This window comes from Triturus cristatus, chromosome 4_1, assembly GCF_964204655.1.
Source record: "Triturus cristatus chromosome 4_1, aTriCri1.1, whole genome shotgun sequence".
Classification (NCBI taxonomy): domain Eukaryota; kingdom Metazoa; phylum Chordata; class Amphibia; order Caudata; family Salamandridae; genus Triturus; species Triturus cristatus.
In genome coordinates, this window is record NC_140585.1 from 1,017,833,312 (window position 1) to 1,017,853,012 (window position 19,701).

The window sequence follows — 19,701 nt, forward strand, 5'->3', positions numbered from 1 at the left end:
CGGAAACATGCTGAGGCAGCCTGGAATATCTTTGGATGACACACTGGTCCTCGGTAGATCTCACGAACTGGCGGACGCCCAAGCTGGAGAGATGGAGTCCGCCCTGGCAAGAAGAGCATCAGGTTAGGCACCAGGACACGCAGCAGAGGTCAAAGAGGAACGTGTGAAGGCCATTTGAAAGGGACCCGGCAGAGGAAGAGGGAGCATGCCTGGATGCTCAGAGGTCGTGGTTGCAGAAATTGTGGGCTAGACAGTCATCCACCGAGAGGGTGTCTTGCGCAAGGAAAACCGTGTCTTAAGTGCAGTAAATTTGGGCACTTTATGAAGGTATAAAATTGTAATGCCGGCTAAGCTATGGAAACAAACAATTGACCTGGCTCACCAAGGGCACCAGAGAAGACCAAGGCACGCTTGCGGACAAAAGTATGGTTCCCGGGACTGGATCGCATGGTCGAGGAGAAGGTGCGGAGCTGTCATGAATGCCAAATCACCAGAGGGGAAGCGCCAGTTCCACCAATTATCATTGAGCAGCCATCAACTAAGCCCTGGGCATCGGTCAGTATGGATTTTGGGAGTTTCCCGGACGGGAGGTCAACCTTAGTCATACTTGACAGTTACTCCAAATTTCCCGGCGTGGAAATTGTGAGGTCAACAGCTTTTGAAAATGTCAAGCCTGCACTAGAAAAGACCTTTGAGCTCCTGGGAACGCCAGAAGTAATACGCACAGACAACGGTCCACCCTTCCATGGACAAGAGTTCCATGAGCACATAGAAAACCATAACATCCGTCACAGGAAAATAACTTCGCAATGGCCTCGAGCCAATGGGGACATAGAGAGATTGATGTGGAAAATTAACAAAACCCTCGAATTCGAGTCACCAGGCGGGAGGACTTGGAAGAATGCCTGCGGAGGTTCCTAAGGGCATTCGGGCAAACACCACACAGCACCACTGGGTGTGCTCCCAGTGACCTAATAATGTGGCGGGCTGTCAGAGATGTAGTCCCTGTGAACAAAGAGTGGGAGCCTGGCACCAGGAGTGAGGAATGGGTGCAAGCCAAATGAACAACAGTGAATGAGATGGCCAGTCGAAGACGAAGAGCGAAGAGAGTTACACTCCAGAGAAGAGACACTGTAGTGGTGAAGGACAGACACCCAGGGTCGAAATTCCGAGCCCCCTTTGAGTCAGAACCCTGGGAGGTGGTGGAAGTGCAAGGAACAATGGTGATCGCCCAGAGAGAGGAAAGGCGAATAGCGAGAAATGCATTGTGGTTTAAAAAGCTGGTGCTACCTCCCTAGCCTGGTCCTGGGGAGCGGGAGGCAGCTGGAGGAAGAACGACCTGAAGATACTGAAGGAGATAGCATGCTTAGGGGATCTCCTGTGAGCGACTCGGAGCAGGGAAGAGATGCGACCATCCAATGAGACAACAACGTTGTGAGACCTGAGGAGGACCTATTCCAACAGAAAGGGCCCTACCAGCTGAGAGACAATCCGGGCCCTAGCCACAGACTGAGAAACTGTTGGTGTTGAATATCCAGGAAGCTGACCGAAGAAGATTGAGGACACCTTCTGTTGTTGCTGTTGCAACTGTGTTTATTGTGTTAATTTATTTCTTTAGTTTGTTGTTTATACCAAGATGGAAAAGGAGCGATATAGTGAGCCATCCGGCCTCTACAATAGTTTGTATCCCATTCTTACAGTAGGGTAAGTGTTGGATAGTGTAATGGTACTATGCGTTGTAATGGTATGCATTGTAATGACTTGCGATGTAATGCCTGCGTTGTAATGAGATGCATTGTAATGACATGCGTTGTAGTGACATGCGATGTTATGGCTGCGTTGTAATGACATGCGATATAAAGGATGTTGCAATGTAATGACTGCTATGTAAGGGTAGTGCGATGTAATGACTGGGTTGTAAAGATTGTTTACAGGTATGAATAAATGGTGACGTCAGCGCTCGCTACTGGCGACATGGACTGCGAGAACGAGTGGTCATTCCTTATTGTGAAGCCCCCAGCAAGTGCAGGCCTACCCCCTGTGTTCACCCCATATCCTTTTTGCCCCACCACTTAACACAGACCACGGTGTATCCTGTTGATAAAGCAAATATGTACAAACGAATCTGCACTCGCTTACGCATCTATCTGGCAGTTTGCTCTCACGCTTTCCACCATTTTCAGTTGATTTATGGTATCTTTCGAGAGCAAAACTAGGACTAACTTAAATACCAGGCGCAAAACAAACACATTTTTGCACTAATGTAAAAATCGAGAGTAATAATAATAAAACCATACTTCATAGGAAGTCCTAATCTTAAAGACTTCTCCTCAAACTGAACAAAGAAGGTCTCTCATTAGCACTTGAAATCCCTCTGCCTTTGACATGAATACGCACCACTAACTATGTACAGTGTGGGCCCTTTTTTAGATTCCCAGAAAAAGGGATTCTATTCCTTTCATTGCAACGTGTGCATGTCCACCCCAGCGCCATAATGCTGACTGACACTTACTTGCAGCCCTTTCGCGTGCACTGTCCCCGACCAGAGCAGAACTTCAAGCAGGATGGTCCAATGTACACTGAAAATACACAACAACGGGATAAATGAAAATTAGCCCAAAGGAAAACATTTTTCATATAAATGGGATCTTACCTGAATGCATTCCTGATGCAACAATGACACTGGAAATGGATTTAATCAATTGAACTCTTTGTGATGAACAGAGGCATACTAAACAATAAATTGCTCAATACTGAAAAAAACACATAAGGGCTGGTAACGAGAGGCCCAGTAACAAGATGGGATATTACTGCATCACATTACTGGGCGGTACTACCCTACTTGAGCTGTAACATCTGAAATGCGGAATAACATGTGGAAATTGCTGTTACTGGCCTGTGTTTTGGGGCATACCTCCACCTGCTTTTCAGTCGCCGCCAGCGCAGGTAAGAGTGGTGGGGAGGTGGGGCTGGGTGGGGGGAGTGGGGTTTCAACAGACGACGAAAAGGGAAAATTGAATAAATAATTAATTTCCCTCGTCCTCGCCTGTCGAAATACCCCCCGCCCCACCGTTCTTACCTGCACGGGTCGGGGCTGCTGCTTTTTGCAGTCTACCTAAGCCTGGACCTACCAGGGCACTTGCGCTGGTTGTTCAACTGAAAATGGGTGCCTTCACCCACAAACAGGGTCACTGGCTATCTTGGACTAGGCCCGCTAATGGCTACAAATAGTTACTAATGGACAGGGCTCAATCATGGTATAACTCTGTAAGGTTTGAACACCGCATGTATGTAAGAAAGGAAAGGTGCGCCTCGACAACAACAAGGCTGCTTCTGGTCACTATCTGATTAGGAGAGTGTTAAAACCATGCTGGAATTTGTGAGCGGTCACATCAAAGGCCGTTGTATATTATTATGCAAAGAGAAGGCAAAATGAAAACTAGCTGCATCCAGGCTATAGGACAAACTAAAGCCATTAGAAATCAGAGTTTACCTTATAGGGCAAAGAACATGTCCCATTTAGAATTGCAATGGTGGCTTACAGTTTGCAAGTTATACTCGGATAAAGAAGACAAGGTTGCTTAGCAGAGATAAATACTATAACTTTTCCAAATGTTAAGTAATGCTTGCAATTCTTTTTTAATGCACTCCACAATTTGAGCTACCCTCAGAATTGACTGTAGTGTTACATCATAGTTTGGTGTAACACTACAGTCAACACTGAGTGTGGTGTAACACTGCAGTCAACACTAAGGGGAGTGCAAATTGTGGACTCCATGTACCATGATGCAAAGGAACAAACCTTTCTGGTACGTGATGTAGTGTCTGGCCACACCCTTTTCCCTGCCCACGCTGATTTTCATGACCTCCTCTACCATTTATCTCAAATTCCTAATGCTACGTTTTGTAAAAATTGCATTCCGGCCCATTGATTTCACTTCATCCGTCCCGAGCCGGAGATTCCGGCCCGACTGTCGAGGTAAAGATACGACTCGCAAATGACCTCTATGAATACCAAAAGTTGTAAAGTTAGACTTTTGTCTCAGATTGCTTTTATGAATCGGGCCCTGTGTGTTACCATGGCCCACATGCTGTGTAGCTTTAAAAACTTTATGGAATTTACATTGAGCAGGTATTTCCTATGAATTTTGTACACCAGGGAAAACCTTGCATACAATGTTCATGCAGAAGATCGACCAAAGTTACTTTGTGTCGTATGCATAATTTTCACATAATGTATTATGCATATTTCATTTTGAAAATATATCTAAGTTTTTACCGTCCCAATGAATAAGTATGAAGAGATACAGTGGTGTAGCAAGGGAGACTGGGGGGGCGGCAGCAGTGCCCCCTCGCTCTTACCTGCGGCCGCCGTGGGGTGGCAAACGCAGGGACCGGCACAGGTGGTTAAAGATCTAGCTACGCCACTGAAGAGATATCTGCCACCATAAAAAGCCAACAAAAGCACATGCGTTATTTTAATGAAAGAGAGTTCTTTAAATGTCAAAAGTTAGGGATGCATGAGTAGATCACATGCATGCAGCGGCGGCTCCTGCGCTAAGGTGGAGGAGCGTCTCCCCACTGTTTTAAAAGTAGTGCAAAGGAAAAATAAAATGATAATAACAGAACTTTATTATCATTTTATTTTTAATGTAATGGTGCTAGGTTAGGGCAGGACAGGGCTGGGCTTGCGTCGTAGGGAGGAGTGGTTGGTGCACCATAAGTGCGCATGACGGTTTGGGCGGTCTTGAGCTGGCCAAACCATCATGCGCACTTAGCATGTTCTCCACTGTCTGAGCACTGAACCAGGGTGCTCAGACCAATCATCACGCTGCTGTTATGCTGGTGACAGCAGCGTCATGATTGGCTAGGGGAGTCTGGGATCCTGGGTGCTGCCAGGAACCAGGAAAACAGCGAGGGCAGAGGAGAGGTGGCGGCTGGTGACTGAGGACCAGCAGGTAGGTCGTCTTTTTTTCCCTTTTTTCCAACTCCTCCCGTCCCCACCGCCATTCCTTATCAATCCCCACTGCATGCATGTGATCTGTATTTTATTATAGCGCCATATTTACCTGTGTACCAAAGTAGCTTGTCTGATTTTTTAGAGATTACAACACTAACCGTTATCAATTGCCCACATGTTCCCCCGAATCGGTCCCGTTTGCCGCCATCTGAGCCTGGTGTCTCTGGTCAGTGCTGCGTTAGGAAGGGGAATGGTGATTCTGTTCCATCTAAAACGAATAAAAAACATGGCTGCCCTTTAGCGGTCAACATGTTCAACATTTGTATCCAGTGACATTCATCTTGCACATTCCCACCTTCTACGTTTAGCTAAACACCAATATGATTATTGTGGTAACCCCGGTAAACTTCCACCAGAAGATATTACTGCATTGCCCAGTAGACAGCCTGGCAAAACCAACACCATCCACTACAGGTCTCCTAGGAGGATATTGAGTATTTTATTTTGTCTTACATAAATACAGACTGTAGTAAATCGACTATCACTATATCATGAAGGTAAGTATGTATAGTTAGGTATAGATTTACTGTTTTTAAATCCACATCTGTGTACCTGGAGTGCAGAGACACACACATATACACACTTATAGGTAGCAAATATACTGCAGCTGATATTTTTGCAGATTAATATTTTCATCCATACTATTCTGATGTACGCCCCCCACCACCCTATTGCGTTTCAACAAATCAACCTCGGTTGTCCGCCAGTGCTGTGGTGCTAATACAAACAATGCTGCAATGCTGAAAAAATGATACAGAGTGGTACAGTCAAGTAAAATAGCCAACTTTGATATGTCTTTGCACATATCATCCATAAAACATGTATTTATATGCTGCAGTGATGGAGGGAGTCAGCAGATGTCAGCAAACCAGCAACATAAGTATTCCCCTCATGTCCCACCTGTCTGAAAAGAGCTTCAATTTGAAGTTTACCCTCCCTCTTTATCTTTTGTCACCGGCCGGTCTGTCATTCCATACCCCTTTTCTCAGGTGAGTCTGTACAGGAAAGTAAATACATATGCAAGTTTCCATATATATCCCCAGTGCTTGTTGCCAAACAGACAAGATGAGCAGCATCCGAGTCATGTAGATGTTTGAGAGCGCTCATATGTTTTGGCTTTGCTGTTGAAACTGTGTATGGGTAGCTAAGTAAGATCATGAAGGAGCCAGTATGGAACTTCCATACCCTCATTCACAGTATTTAAATATGCATCCAGTTTTGAAATGGCTGCGACTGTTTACTTACTTATGCCTACTACCATTCCTGGGGTATAGGCCGTTAACCAGAACTCTTCAGGAAGCTCTGTCTTGGGTTTTCTTTCAATCTGACTCCAGGTGTGGCTCAATTCCTTGCATTCAGCCTCGAAGCATTGGCACCAGGTGTTTCTTGGATTTGGAGAACTTTCCTTAGACAAGTGTTGATGAAGGTTTGGACTTTGTTGCTGGTGGTCACTGCTGTCCTTCAGGTTTCTGCTCCATACAGAAGGACCGATTTTACATTGGTGTTACAAAGCCTGATCCCAGGTTTCCACGTTAGGTCTTTGGAGCGCCAGATCTTCTTTAGCTGCATGAAGGCAGTCCTTGCTTTGCTGATTCTTGCCTTGACGTTGGCGCCTGTGCCATCCTGCTTGCCTATGACACTGCTCAGGTAGGTGAAGGCCTCAACCTCTTCCAGTGCATTGCCTGCAAGAATGACTGCAGCTGTGCTGGCTGTGTTAGTCTTCAGGATCATGGTTTTCCCATGTGGATGTTGAGGCCAAGTTGCGCTGATGTGGCTGCCACATTGTCGGTCTTCTCATGCATCTGCTAATGGGTTTGAGAGACTAGGGCCAGAAAGACCTGTTCAAAATAAAGCTGGGAAGATAATCATGGGTAACAAAGGCCAACAACAATGATGGTTTGAACACTTTGAAGAAGTGCTGAAATAAACCTGTGACGCAGTCTCCACCAGACATACTTCCATTCGAAAAGGACTTGCTAATCGACTGCAGCAGACCAACCAATACCATCAAACATCTGAGAAATGGGAAGGCAGGAGGACCTGACAACATTCCTGTGGAGGCACTGAAGGTAGACATTGAATCATCAGTAGACATGCTCTTCCCCATGTTGGAAGGATCTGGGAAGAGGCAAAGGCTCCGTCAGACTGGAAGGAGGGATATCTCATCAAGATTCCCGAGAAAGGTGACCTGAGTAGCTGCTGGGGCTGCTGCATCACATAATATCTCTGATCAAAGCATTTCTTCAGCATTGACAGAGTTCTGAGGAGTCTTAAGGATTTGTCCACAGGTGCTGGAGAAAAGCCAAGTATTTCATCACCATTATAGAATATGGATTGGAATCCAGAGCCTCCTTCGGACGATAAGAATGTCAATTGAGCTCCTGCCTTCATGGAGCCACCGAAGACAGCTGGGCAATAAGAAGTGCATAAGAATGGCTAGAGAAAGACGGCCTGATTTCCTATCTCTTACTGTTTGTGAGGTCAGGCCACTGAGTGTGGTCACATGGGACATCCAGAGGCATCTGTGATTGTTCCTGAAACTGGGAACCTTTTACACCCTGTGGACAGACCTCCAACACAGTATGTGGTCATTATCTGAACACGTACAGCAGGTGTCCTCAGGTATTGGATGAAACCATAGCAATGATCCCTAGAGGGCAGAAGTAATATGAGGCCCTCTCAGAGGGGTCTAGCTTCATTCAACAGCTAGCCTTACAGAGATGGTTCCCATGCGCACTGCAATATCAACCTGTGACTCATCGCGACAGACATAAGGCTGTTCAGCTTTAGTTACTTCTAAGTCCCCAGAGAAGGTAAGGTTCCTAAGTGATTCCCTGTAGCACAGTGGGCATCTTTACTTCCACAGTTTCCTATCAGCAGTGAATCTGATTTTGCTTTTTTTGCACCCAGAATTTCTCCTGCAAGGCAGCGTGGAGCCCAAGACTCTGTTCTACCCCAAAGTATTCCACTGGCTCATCTGCAAAGGTTTCCTTTTTTCTTCTCTTACAAAACCTGGCCTCCTAGCTGGTCTTTTGCAGCTGTCCCATATTGATGCTAACATGAGGGAGCACACCCCATCCTCAAGGGACCTCAACAACTTTATACAAATGATCTTAAAAATTGGAGGACGAGGAGCAAACTCCTCAGAGGGAACTCATGATGCATGTGCCTCACTGACTGGTCACTTTGTAAGCTGTTGTCTTGATTGTTTATACCCCATTTGATGATTATTCCTCGCCCTTTACCACCTCTAGGTGTAATACATGCCTTTATTAGTTAGTGTTGTGTGTTGTGTGCATGCACGTTAGTTGTTGCTCGGTGTCACTAGAGATAGTGGCATTAAGCAGCAAGTAACCTGTACAGTTCCTTCATCTATACAGGTCCTTTCACTTCTTGGTAGTGACACACAATTACTTCAAACATTCCACGCTAGGTATGTTTCTGAACAAAATCCACTGAAGGCTCTTTACCGCCTCTTATGACATTATTCCACACTTCACTGAAGGCAGATCCATTGTTGGGCTGTAGGAGGAAGAAAGGTAGAGAATTCTGTTTCCCAAAGTCTATATTTACACTGCTTACCGTTAGAACTGGAAGACAACCTAAGTCAAACTCTTGAGAGTAGGAATCCAAACCGGCGTCCTACCACTATGGCTTCATGGCTGGCTTTAGCTCATTTTCAGTACACACCCTTTCCTCACAAGTGCTTTTTATAAAGACTTGTGTCCTTGAAGATCAAGGGGCAGATTTATGTTTCCTGGCCCATTCCTGCAAATCAGCAGGGATGCGTCAGGAAAGATGCGTCACGCAAGTTTACCCTTGCGCCACCACAGATGCGCCGCACTTACAATGCAGCGCATCGTGGCGCAAGGATAAACAGATGCATGACGCATCTGATGGCGTAAGAGCGGCGCATTGCTGGAGTCGTGTCGCAAGCACGACGCAACTCCAGCAATGTTTAGGGGCTGCCCATACCTAACATGCTGCGTCATGCCTTACGCATGCTTCAAGCAGGCGCAAGGTTTTGACGCAGCAGCGTCAGAAAAGTGAGTGAGTGAAATCTTGTAGATTTCACTGCGTCACTTTTCCGAGGCTTTTTCTGATGGAATGCCCACCCTGCATACATTAAACCTGACGCAGGTTTAATGTGGCGCAGGGCTTTACACCGTGACGCATCTCCATAGATGCGTCACGATGTAAATGGGGCGCAATGAGGGGCAGGGATTACGCCGCCGCTGCATCACAAAAGTGACGCAACGGCGGCGTTAAAGTGGCGCAAGTCTAACATAAATCTGCCCCATGTGGTTTGTGGATAAAATGGGTAAAAAAATCACATCAGCGAGAATTCAAAATGATTTCCCATTCAGGAAATCCTTCATAGGTAGAAAAATAAAAATATGGCATGGAACCAGAATATGATGGCCTACATGTAGTCTTGCAAAAATATTGTGTTCTAAATACAGTTTACAAAAAATCGATACACTGGAGTTAATAATAGAAAATCTACATCCACTGGGCAATATTTTCATAAACAATTCTTGGGCCATAATGTTTATGCCAATGAAAATGGCTATTACTGATATTCTGACACCTATTAGCCATGAATTGCAGTTCAAGAAAGGAGCTAAAGACAAAAGACTCCTACATGGGCAATACGGATCCTCAGAGCTACATATATCCTTCCATCAACCACCCTCCTTAATACTGAAAAGAATCTTACATTCCCTTCCTCCTCTTTACCTAGCTCCTTATTTAGGGATGTTGAAGGTGGGATTTTTTGTGTGTGAAGTTGGAGGGAAATCTTTGCAGCTCACATATAGAAAAAAAATCTGGAAACAATTGCAGTTCTGCCTAGAAAACTATGCAAAATGTATACTTGAAGAGAAAATGTCTGCATACGTTTTCTTGCTTGGTCGACTCGTTTAGAAGGAACATTATCCAATGAAAATTAACTCAATGCACAGAAAGACTTGCACCACCGAAGGCAAAGTTAAGCCAGGAAACGTCTCAAAGAGCAAAACGTCACAAGTTCCAAATTGCTATGATTCCCTACAGCGTTTCACCTCTCCTTCCCTACAGGCAAGGTAGATATGAACTATAGAACTGCTGATGCATGCATGCAATACGAAGACGGTTTGTTTCTTTCAATCGATGTTCTCTGTTCTCCAGGTTTTATTTCTTTTAAGAAGCTGTCTTTCCAAGCCATCTGCACATGTCTTTAACAAAATGGCCACAACACCTTCCTTGAGTTACTTTCCTCCACAGATGTTAATACAGTTATCACCTTTTTTTTCATCCCTCATCTGGTTATTAGATTAATGGTCCATGTATTATTTTACTCTCAAGCTCGAGGCTGTGCTTGCTTGGAAAGTTGGTTTGGGATTAAATTAAATGTCAATATGAAATGAGGTACACTAATAATCACACATTTGTCACAGGCTGGTTTACAGAATGTGAAACATCCTTCATCACTTCAACCTCAAAAATTAAATGATAGAAGGGCAATTCATCTTTCCCAACACTGAAATTCTAATTAACTAAAATGATTGCAGAGAACCGTAATTGCGGATGGCATAACAATGGGCAATCTGCCAGGATCTTGCGACAACGCTGACATCTTTAGCAAGGACCACTCTAGCGCAGTGGTTCCCAGAGTTTGTTCTCCAGACTGGCTGGGGGTTCTACCCTTTTGTTAGCGGGTTCTCAAGGAGTGATGGGTGGTGTACGGTTCCTCCCCCAATGCCCTCGGGCATCTAGACTCTAGCACCTCACAAGTTCTAACACACATACACACAGCTGCAGATGGAATTGGAATCAGCACATTTTTTTCACATCCCACTGCATCCAGCATCCATTCACACAAGAGGACAAGTTACTTTAAATCCAAGCAGGGTACACAATTGAAGGCTGGACGTCTCCATTGTCTACCATAGCACTGACTCTATTAGCCTGGGAAGGGCTAATGTTCACATTTTGTATTCTTTACCAGAGATTGACTTCTTTGTACCAGGAGACTGTATCACTGTAACTTCCGGGGAACATTTTTCTTAAATTGATTCTTAGGGATGATAAATCCATCATTTAAGCCAATAGCGATCTTCTTCAGATGCCTGCAATCCTAGCCCTTCTGCACCCCCCTCCTTTACTGGGCTGTGGCAAGACCACTGCCATGGCTCCCTTTATTGACTTACTCCCCCCACCACTAAATTCATGTGAGAAGGGCAGAGATAAAAGGAAGGCTCGGTGACTTGGCCCTGCTCCACCACCAAACTGGGCAGGGACAGAAGACAAAGGAGCTCTGTGGTGTTCTGGAAGCCTTCTCCTGCAGCTCACAGAAGGAAGGAGGCTGCTGGAGAACCAAACTGGTGGTCATCTGAAGCTGATTACCAACAACTTAGACTTTCATATCTAATTGTCAGGGACCAAGCCGTGTTCTAAAAAAGACCCAGTGAGTTTGGGTGGCATGTCCACTGACTGCGTCAAGGAATATACGTATTTGGGTATTTCTATGGGGCAAAATGGAATTGCATCAAACAATGTGTGCGATGAAGGAGTGAAAATTAAGGTCACCCATGAAATGATCCTAAATTAAGCAGAAGTAGAAGCCTTCCTTTGTGTGAACTGTAACACAGAACCTGTAGAGTGAAAGAGGATAATGCTGTAAAGTTCTGCCACCATGATGGACCACTGTTTTAATTTCTGGTAGCATACCTCCTTGTGTGAAGGAGGCAAAGCCAGTCTGCAGAGGATTGGTTGGGGATGAAAGTGTTAGGTATGCCCAGTGAACTCTCTGGATAGGGAGACTGCTTCCCAACAAAGTTCTTTTCAGACACCCATGGGGTGCTGAAGCTCACTAGTCCCAGAGGTGCACAGGGAGTTCACCGGGATGCCATGCTGGGTCTCTTGACTCGGTGAACTAATGCTTTCATCCCATAGTTTGAGTTTGACCTTGATTAACAAATATACATCCCAGCATTCAGCCTTTTATTATTTGGAGACCTTTAAAAGAAATACCACAAAGTTGGATAACATCAGACATCTGCTATCCCACACGAAGACGTACCAAGGAGCAAACATTCGCTTTACAAAAGCAAGTGGTATGTTATTTCTTCTGGAAGTGTTTTTCTATATATTTCTTTTCGCCATTGTATGCACGGTGGCCTTAGATGAATCAAACCTATGTCAACTCAGCTCCATAATTATTGTTCTGGGTCGTGTGCTGCTACTAGATCTTCCCAAAACTTTAATTCGAAGTTTTGCCTTTTTCTCTGGAGTCTATTTTTTTCACAAAAGCTTGTATCGTGATTGTTTCTTCCTTCCAGAAAAATACCTCACTATTTTCTCGAGACTCGCAAAAGTTGATTTTTCTTATCAGGGGTCCCTGGACGAGGACTTCATCAGAGCTCTCTATGCTTTGCATGGTCCTAAAATGAAATTTTGTGATGGGCAGTGTGAATCAGCAAACCCCCATGCATTTCCAATAACAAAGAGCTTGCTGATAAACTTGCCATTTCTGTGAGGGAAAAGAGGTCAACACACCCACCAGTGCGAACATTACATGCCATCCCCAGCTGAGACAACAATCTGTCTGAGTGCCATTGTGTGCCACACATAAATATGGGCTTAAGATGCATTGTTAGAGGAGCCAGGTATCTTACCCACTGTAGTTCTCAGAAGAATAGATGGTGCTGTGGGGAAGGTGGGGGCCAGCACATAGCTCAGGCAAACACTCTGTGTGAAGCAAAGACCAAGAGCGTCCGTGATTTGTGGAAAACTCCAGGCTTACACTGACAGGAAAAAGCAACAAAGACAGAAAAAGGGACAATTTAGCCAGGGTCAACTGCACGATCTGCCAATAACACATTTTCTACAAGTCCAGGTGTCTGAAAGATCTCAAATCATTAAGTACAATTGTAAAGCTCAGAAGGCACATGTGGTAACAGAAGGGAATAACCAAAAAACTCATCTTTAACACACACACACCCCAAATAAGGATAAAAAGGCACACAGAAAGGCATGGAGACAGATAGAAAGTACACAGAGAGAAATAACAATGGAAAGAAATGCAAATGAGAAAGGGAAAAGAAGGAAAGGGGCGATGCGGAGGAGAAAGGAGGAAACGGATGGTGAAAGAAGAAAGAAAAAGAACACACGAAAGAAACAAAGGCATAAAGAAAGAAAAATAAGAAGAAAGAAAGGGAGAAGACACATGAAAAAGCAAGAATTACATCAAGAAGAGAGAAAGAAAAGAAGAAAAGGAAAGAAAAAGAAGGAATAAAAAAGAACGACAAATGAAAGAAAGATAATAAAGGAAACACAGGTAAAGAAACCGTGAAAAAAGAAAAAAGAAAAAGGGACAAAAAGTTATTTGATATTTTGTTGAAAGGAAAAAGTAGCAGAAGAACACCTTTGCAGCAGTTGCTTGGTCTTTTATTTGGGTCAACATTAACAGGTTCGAGTTTTGGCATCGGCTCAACATCCTGTGATTCTGGACAAATCACTTAATCTTCCCCTTCCCATCAAAAAATGAATGTGCCCTTGTGTAATGTTAACTGGTGCGGAGGTAAAGTGCTCCAATAACTTCGGGTCGAGTTTGCACTACATAAAAACTGTAAAAAACAGAAAAAAAGAAACGCAGAACTCGGTCGAAGGGAGGAAGGGAACATCAGGACTGTGACAAGGAAGAACAGGATTTAGCATAAAAATTATTGTCTTTTCGTGTAAATGTAGTCTCAAAGCTCCCACCGAAGATTCATCATATGATCAACAGCCAAGCAATTCTACTGAGTCTGCATACTCATCAATGGTTGCAAATCCGGAAATCCACTATGACCCTAAAAACAAGCATTTGCAATGCAATAGGTCTCGCATTAAAAGAGTTTGAGCTATTGGCATTGTAAAATTACAATGCCTTTTATTTATGTTTTGGTTTTAAAACAAATAAAAGGCATTGTCATTTACAATGTCAGTAGCATAAACTCGCATAAAAGCAGTGTGTGGAGTGCAGCAGTGTGCGGCGTGCAGCAGTGTGTGGCGTGCAGCAGTGTGAGGCGTGCAGCAGTGTGCGGCGTGCAGCAGTGTGCGGCGTGCAGCAGTGTGCGGCGTGCAGCAGTGTGTGGCGTGCAGCAGTGTGCGGCGTGCAGCAGTGTGTGGCGTGCAGCAGTGTTTCGTGTAGCAGTGTGAGGCATGCAGCACTGTGTGGCGTGCAGCGGCGTGCAGCAGTGTGCGGCGTTCAGCAGTGTGCGGCGTGCAGCAGTGTGCGGCGTGCAGCAGTGTGCTGCGTGTAGCAGTGTGCTCCGTGCAGCAGTGTTGTGCAGCATGCAGCAGTGAGTAATGCAGCAGTGTGCAGCAATGTGTGGCATGCAGCAGCATGCGGCATGCAGCAGTGTGTGCCATGCAGCAGTGTGTGGCGTGCAGCAGTGTTTCGTGTAGCATTGTGCGGCGTGCAGCAGTGTGTGGCGTGCAGCAGTGTGTGGCGTGCGGCAGTGTGTGGCATGCAGCAGTGTGGCGTGCAGCAGTGTGGCGTGCAGCAGTGTGTGGCGTGCAGCAGTGTGCGGTGTGCAGCAGTGTGCTGCGTGCAGCAGTGTGTGGCGGGCAGCAGTGTGTGGCGGGCAGCAGTGTGTGGCGTGCGGCAGTGTGTGGCGTGCAGCAGTGTGGCGTGCAGCAGTGTTTCGTGTAGCAGTGTGTGGCGTGCAGCAGTGTGCGGTGTGCAGCAGTGTGCGGCGTGCAGCAGTGTGCTGTGTGCAGCAGTGTGTGGCGGGCAGCAGTGTGTGGCGGGCAGCAGTGTGTGGCGTGCAGCGGCATGCAGCAGTGTGTGGCGTGCAGCAGTGTGTGGCGTGCAGCAGTGTGTGGCGTGTAGCAGTGTGCGGCGTGCAGCAGTATGTGGCGTGTAGCAGTGTGCGGCATGCAGCAGTGTGCGGCGTGCAGCAGTGTGAGGCGTGCAGCAGTGTGCGGCGTGCAGCAGTGTGAGGCGTGCAGCAGTGTGAGGCATGCAGCAGTGTGTGGCGTGCAGCAGTGTGTGGCGTGCAGCAGTGTGAGGCGTGCAGCAGTGTGAGGCGTGCAGCAGTGTGCTGCGTGCAGCAGTGTTGTGCAGCATGCAGCAGTGAGTAATGCAGCAGTGTGCAGCAGTGTGTGGCGTGCAACAGTATGCGGCGTGCAGCAGTGTGTGGCGTGCAGCAGTGTGTGGCGTGCAGCAGTGTTTCGTGTAGCATTGTGCGGCGTGCAGCAGTGTGTGGCGTGCAGCAGTGTGTGGCGTGCAGCAGTGTGCGGCGTGCAGCAGTGTGCGGCGTGCAGCAGTTTGCGGCGTGCAGCAGTGTGTGGCGTGCAGCAGTGTGCGGCGTGCAGCAGTGTGCTGCGTGCAGCAGTGTTTTGCAGCATGCAGCAGTGAGTAATGCAGCAGTGTGCAACAGTGTGTGGCATGCAGCAGTGTGCGGCATGCAGCAGTGTGTGCCATGCAGCAGTGTGTGGCGTGCAGCAGTGTTTCGTGTAGCATTGTGCGGCGTGCACCAGTGTATGGCGTGCAGCAGTGTGTGGCATGCAGCAGTGTGTGGCGTGCAGCAGTGTTTCGTGTAGCAGTGTGCGGCGAGCAGCAGTGTGCGGTGTGCAGCAGTGTGCGGCGTGCAGCAGTGTGCGGCGTGCAGCAGTGTGTGGTGTGCAGCAGTGTGTGGCGTGCAGCAGTGTGTGGCGTGCAGTGGCATGCAGCACTCTGTGGCGTGCAGCAGTGTGTGGTGTGCAGCAGTGTGTGGCATGTAGCAGTGTGCGGCGTGCAGCAGTCGGCGGCGTGCAGCAGTGTGAGGCGTGCAGCAGTGTGCGGCACGCAGCTTTGTGAGGCGTGCAGCAGTGTGAGGCGTGCAGCAGTGTGTGGCGTGCAGCAGTGTGTGGCGTGCAGCAGTGTGAGGCGTGCAGCAGTGTGCTGCGTGCAGCAGTGTGCTGCGTGCAGCAGTGTTGTGCAGCATGCAGCAGTGAGTAATGCAGCAGTGTGCAGCAGTGTGTGGTGTGCAGCAGTGTGCGGCGTGCAGCAGTGTGTGGCGTGCAGCAGTGTTTCGTGTAGCATTGTGCGGCGTGCAGCAGTGTGTGGCATGCAGCAGTGTGTGGCGTGCAGCAGTGTGTGGCGTGCAGCAGTGTGCGGTGTGCAGCAGTGTGCGGTGTGCAGCAGTGTGCGGCGTGCAGCAGTGTGCAGCATGCAGCAGTGTATGGCGTGCAGCAGTATGTGGCGTGCAGCGGCATGCAGCAGTGTGAGGCGTGCAGCAGTGTGTGGCGTGCAGCAGTGTGTGCCATGTAGCAGTGTGCGGCGTGCAGCAGTGTGCCGTGTGCAGCAGTGTGCTGCATGCAGCAGTGTGCGGCGTGCAGCAGTGTGCGGCGTGCAGCAGTGTGTGGCGTGCAGCACTGTGAGGCGTGCAGCAGTGTGTGGCATGCAGCAGTGTGTGGCATGCAGCAGTGTGTGGCATGCAGCAGTGTGTGGCGTGCAGTAGTGTGAGGCGTGCAGCAGTGTTTCATGTAGCAGTGTGAGGCGTGCAGCAGTGTGTGGCATGCAGCAGTGTGCCGTGTGCAGCAGTATGTAATGCAGCAGTGTGTAATGCAGCAGTGTGCGCAGCAGTGTGTGGTGTGCTGTAGTGTGCGGCGTGCAGCAGTGTGCGGCGTGCAGCAGTGTGCGGCGTGCAGCAGTGTGTGGCGTGCAGCAGTGTGTGGCGTGGTTTGTAAACAACAAGAAAAGCAGACATCAAAGGAAGGGTGGGAGGGAACGAGCATATGGGGTGTGAGTTATAATGAAAGTTAATTGTTGTAAGAGGGGATGCAGGAAGTGAGGCCGAGCGCGCGCTGGCAAAAGCAGTCTGCTGCTTTCAAGTCCGATGCCAGATGCCAGCTTCGCGCTTGAATGCCTCACATGCACTGGCCATAAACCGCATTCCTAAGGACTTGTGCCCCTTACTGAATCTCTCTGAATGCGTGAGGCGGCGCACGCGCAGGAAGTAGCTGGTGGCAAATGGAATGCGCGTGGTTGTGCGCGTAACCGCCACCTGATCCGCCTGGGAAGCCTTTGGGAGCATTTTCTGAAGCCCCTACATAAGTCTCACTGTGCGATCGCTTACGCGATAGCCAGGCGAGACTTAAAAAACGAGTTGGAGCACCGCATGTCTCGAGAGTGTGGCAGAAATTCCACTGGAGAGGCTGGATGTGAGAAATCACGTATTATGCAAGACAAGTCAGACAGGGCTCATGAGGCGCAATGCCTCAATGTCCTGCGAGCCAAGGAGACAGCCATCAAAAACTCCCCAGCACAAAGGACAGCTAAAGATACCTTGTGAAAAGGCTCAAACAGTTGCTCCTAAAGCACACAAAGAACCAAGAAAAATGGCAAAAGGCTAAAAGTTGAATGTCTTGCCAGAAAGTGAAACTCGAAAGAAGATACATTACCAAAGACTCAATACAAGTGAATTTGGACTAGGGCCTCACTAAAGAGAAGGCCTAGTCACAAACTGGACACTCAAGAGACAACCCTGTAGGACCCACACAAACGTTCCTCAACTATTGGCGAATGTAAATGAGATTGCAGGGACGAAGATGGAGGTTTACATTCCAGAGAGTGTGAGCGAGAGATGGTGTACAAGAAAGAGGACTGCTGAACACCAATCACTGCTTTCCAAAATAGCTCTCCCTCCAGAGGCCTGGAAGCTCAACGTCCAGGCTGTTATGTAAATCTGAGCCAGAGATCATTGAGGTAAGGAGGGGATTGCTGAGTGGTAAAATGGCAAGAGGCAAAGTCCAAAAATGTTCTAGAGCAAGATTTAACAATAGCAGCAGAACCAGGCCAAATTCCATCCAAAGGAGATCCACAGGAAGCACATGGACCGCCTCCATCTGGAATTTTTTTAAGACACTGAAAATCTGAAGAAATGGAGGAAAACGATAAAGAAGCTGCTCAGCTGAAGAACGGACATTACATCAACACTGAAATATCCCACAAGGTAGACATGGGAAAAGCCTTGCCCTGAAAAAATATCCATCCTTAGGTTACCAGGCAGATCAGGACAAAATCCAGAGAGTGCAGATAATACTCTACTGATGATGAGAAAGTCAAACAGAGCTCCTGACAATCACAGATTAGTGTCCTCTCACAGAAATCTTCCATTGGCCAGATCAGGTAGCCAGCAGGAGAGCACTTTTGCTCAGGTGACAGTCATAAACTACTGTCGTCTACTGTCCTTCTATACAAAGATCCATCCGTCCTGGATCTGTGGCTCAATGCCATTAACACTACTAAAATGCCTGGCAGCTTCCTCCAATTTATAGAATATTTTCCTCTGCTGGAGACCACATACCCTGAGCCATCTAGAGGTCAGTCACCTAGAGAGAGTCACCTAATTTCTAACAGGCGGACATTTGTTACCAAAACTGTTCGAGAGCCCAGAAGGACCCTTAACGGCAAATCCAATGGAACCAGCAATTGGTCAAATACAGCAACGAAAGGTTCAAAAATTGAATGTGATGTTCATAGACCAGTAACATGGCAACTCGATAACGGAGCAGATGGCCAACCAGATTCTTAAGAAGTTGGCAAGACAAGGTAACAAAATATATTGTCACTGTCACATGGACTCTCAGCTGTCATCTCGCCGAAACAAAGTCCTTCTGGGGAAGCCAACTAACATGAGATTTCAACTTGACTGTTCCACTAAGGCACAGAACAAGTGACATAGTCTGCTTTTAAAGAAAGATACTATTAAATCCATTGAATAAGAAGACTCGAGATAGGATTTGAACAGATTTAAAGGAATCTAAAATTCTGTAGATGACTACAGCAGAGCTGCTAAATGTCCAGCTTTGCTGTCAGGAAAGGCGATACAACAATCAATAATGTTTTCTGTTGCACACAGTTCTGGATGGCCTCCACAAGCAGGGTTTACACCATTGTGAGCACTCTAGGAGCCAAAGGCATGCCAAACAGATGGTTGAAAAGAACAAGTTACTTACCTTCGGTAACGCTTTTTCTGGTGGATATAGTAACAACTACCTGCAAATTCCTCACCTTTTGAATATCCCCATGCACCAGCATTCCACTGAAACTTTTCTGAAAGCTTTCCCACATCAACAAAGGCATCATAATGCCCATAGCTATGCACACAGTACCAGGTGACATCCCTGGAGCCATAAGAAGCCCTTGTCTGCGTGCTGACGTCAGCTTCCACCCATTTTTCTTCTTGTGCCTTTGAGGTCAAAAGGTGAAACTAACATCACAAATGCAATTACAGATCCTGAACTTTAACTCAAAAAAAAATATATTACCTACTGGCGGTCGCCAGTAGGTAATTATAGTTAGGACCTTGTTTCTATTAAAAAAGCATTTTTTCTTTTCCCAATAACTTTGGCGCTGGTTGATTAATCTTCGCGACACTTTCAAAACTAGTGGGGCGCTCTGGTCAGCTCCTATCTTGAAGGTTTCGGGGTGATTCGGCAAGCGGGGCCGAGAAAAAAGGGGGATCCCAAAACGTGTTTTCTCCATGTTAATTCCCATAGGAAACTTTAGACATCGAAAGAGACCTTTTTTTTAATGGTTTAAATCCGTTCAGTAGTTCCTGAGAAATTCAAAAAATAGAGGTCGGAAAATCTATTTCCCATAGGAAACTTTAGACACGGTTACAGCCGAAACTGCTGAACGGAATTACACCAAATTGAAATGGTGT

General features: G+C 46.9%; 1 protein-coding gene across 1 annotated transcript in view; it reads right to left on the reverse strand.

Moving 5' to 3' along the window:
- Positions 1 to 19,701, reverse strand: part of RELN (reelin) — a 1,440,257-nt gene that overhangs the window by 565,830 nt on the left and 854,726 nt on the right. The window contains exons 15-17 of the mRNA XM_085653954.1: positions 12,679 to 12,807; positions 5,119 to 5,228; positions 2,513 to 2,579 (exon numbers count right to left, since the gene is read on the reverse strand). Coding sequence (XP_085510080.1) covers positions 2,513 to 2,579; positions 5,119 to 5,228; positions 12,679 to 12,807 — 306 coding nt within the window. The remainder of the gene's footprint in view (positions 1 to 2,512; positions 2,580 to 5,118; positions 5,229 to 12,678; positions 12,808 to 19,701) is intronic.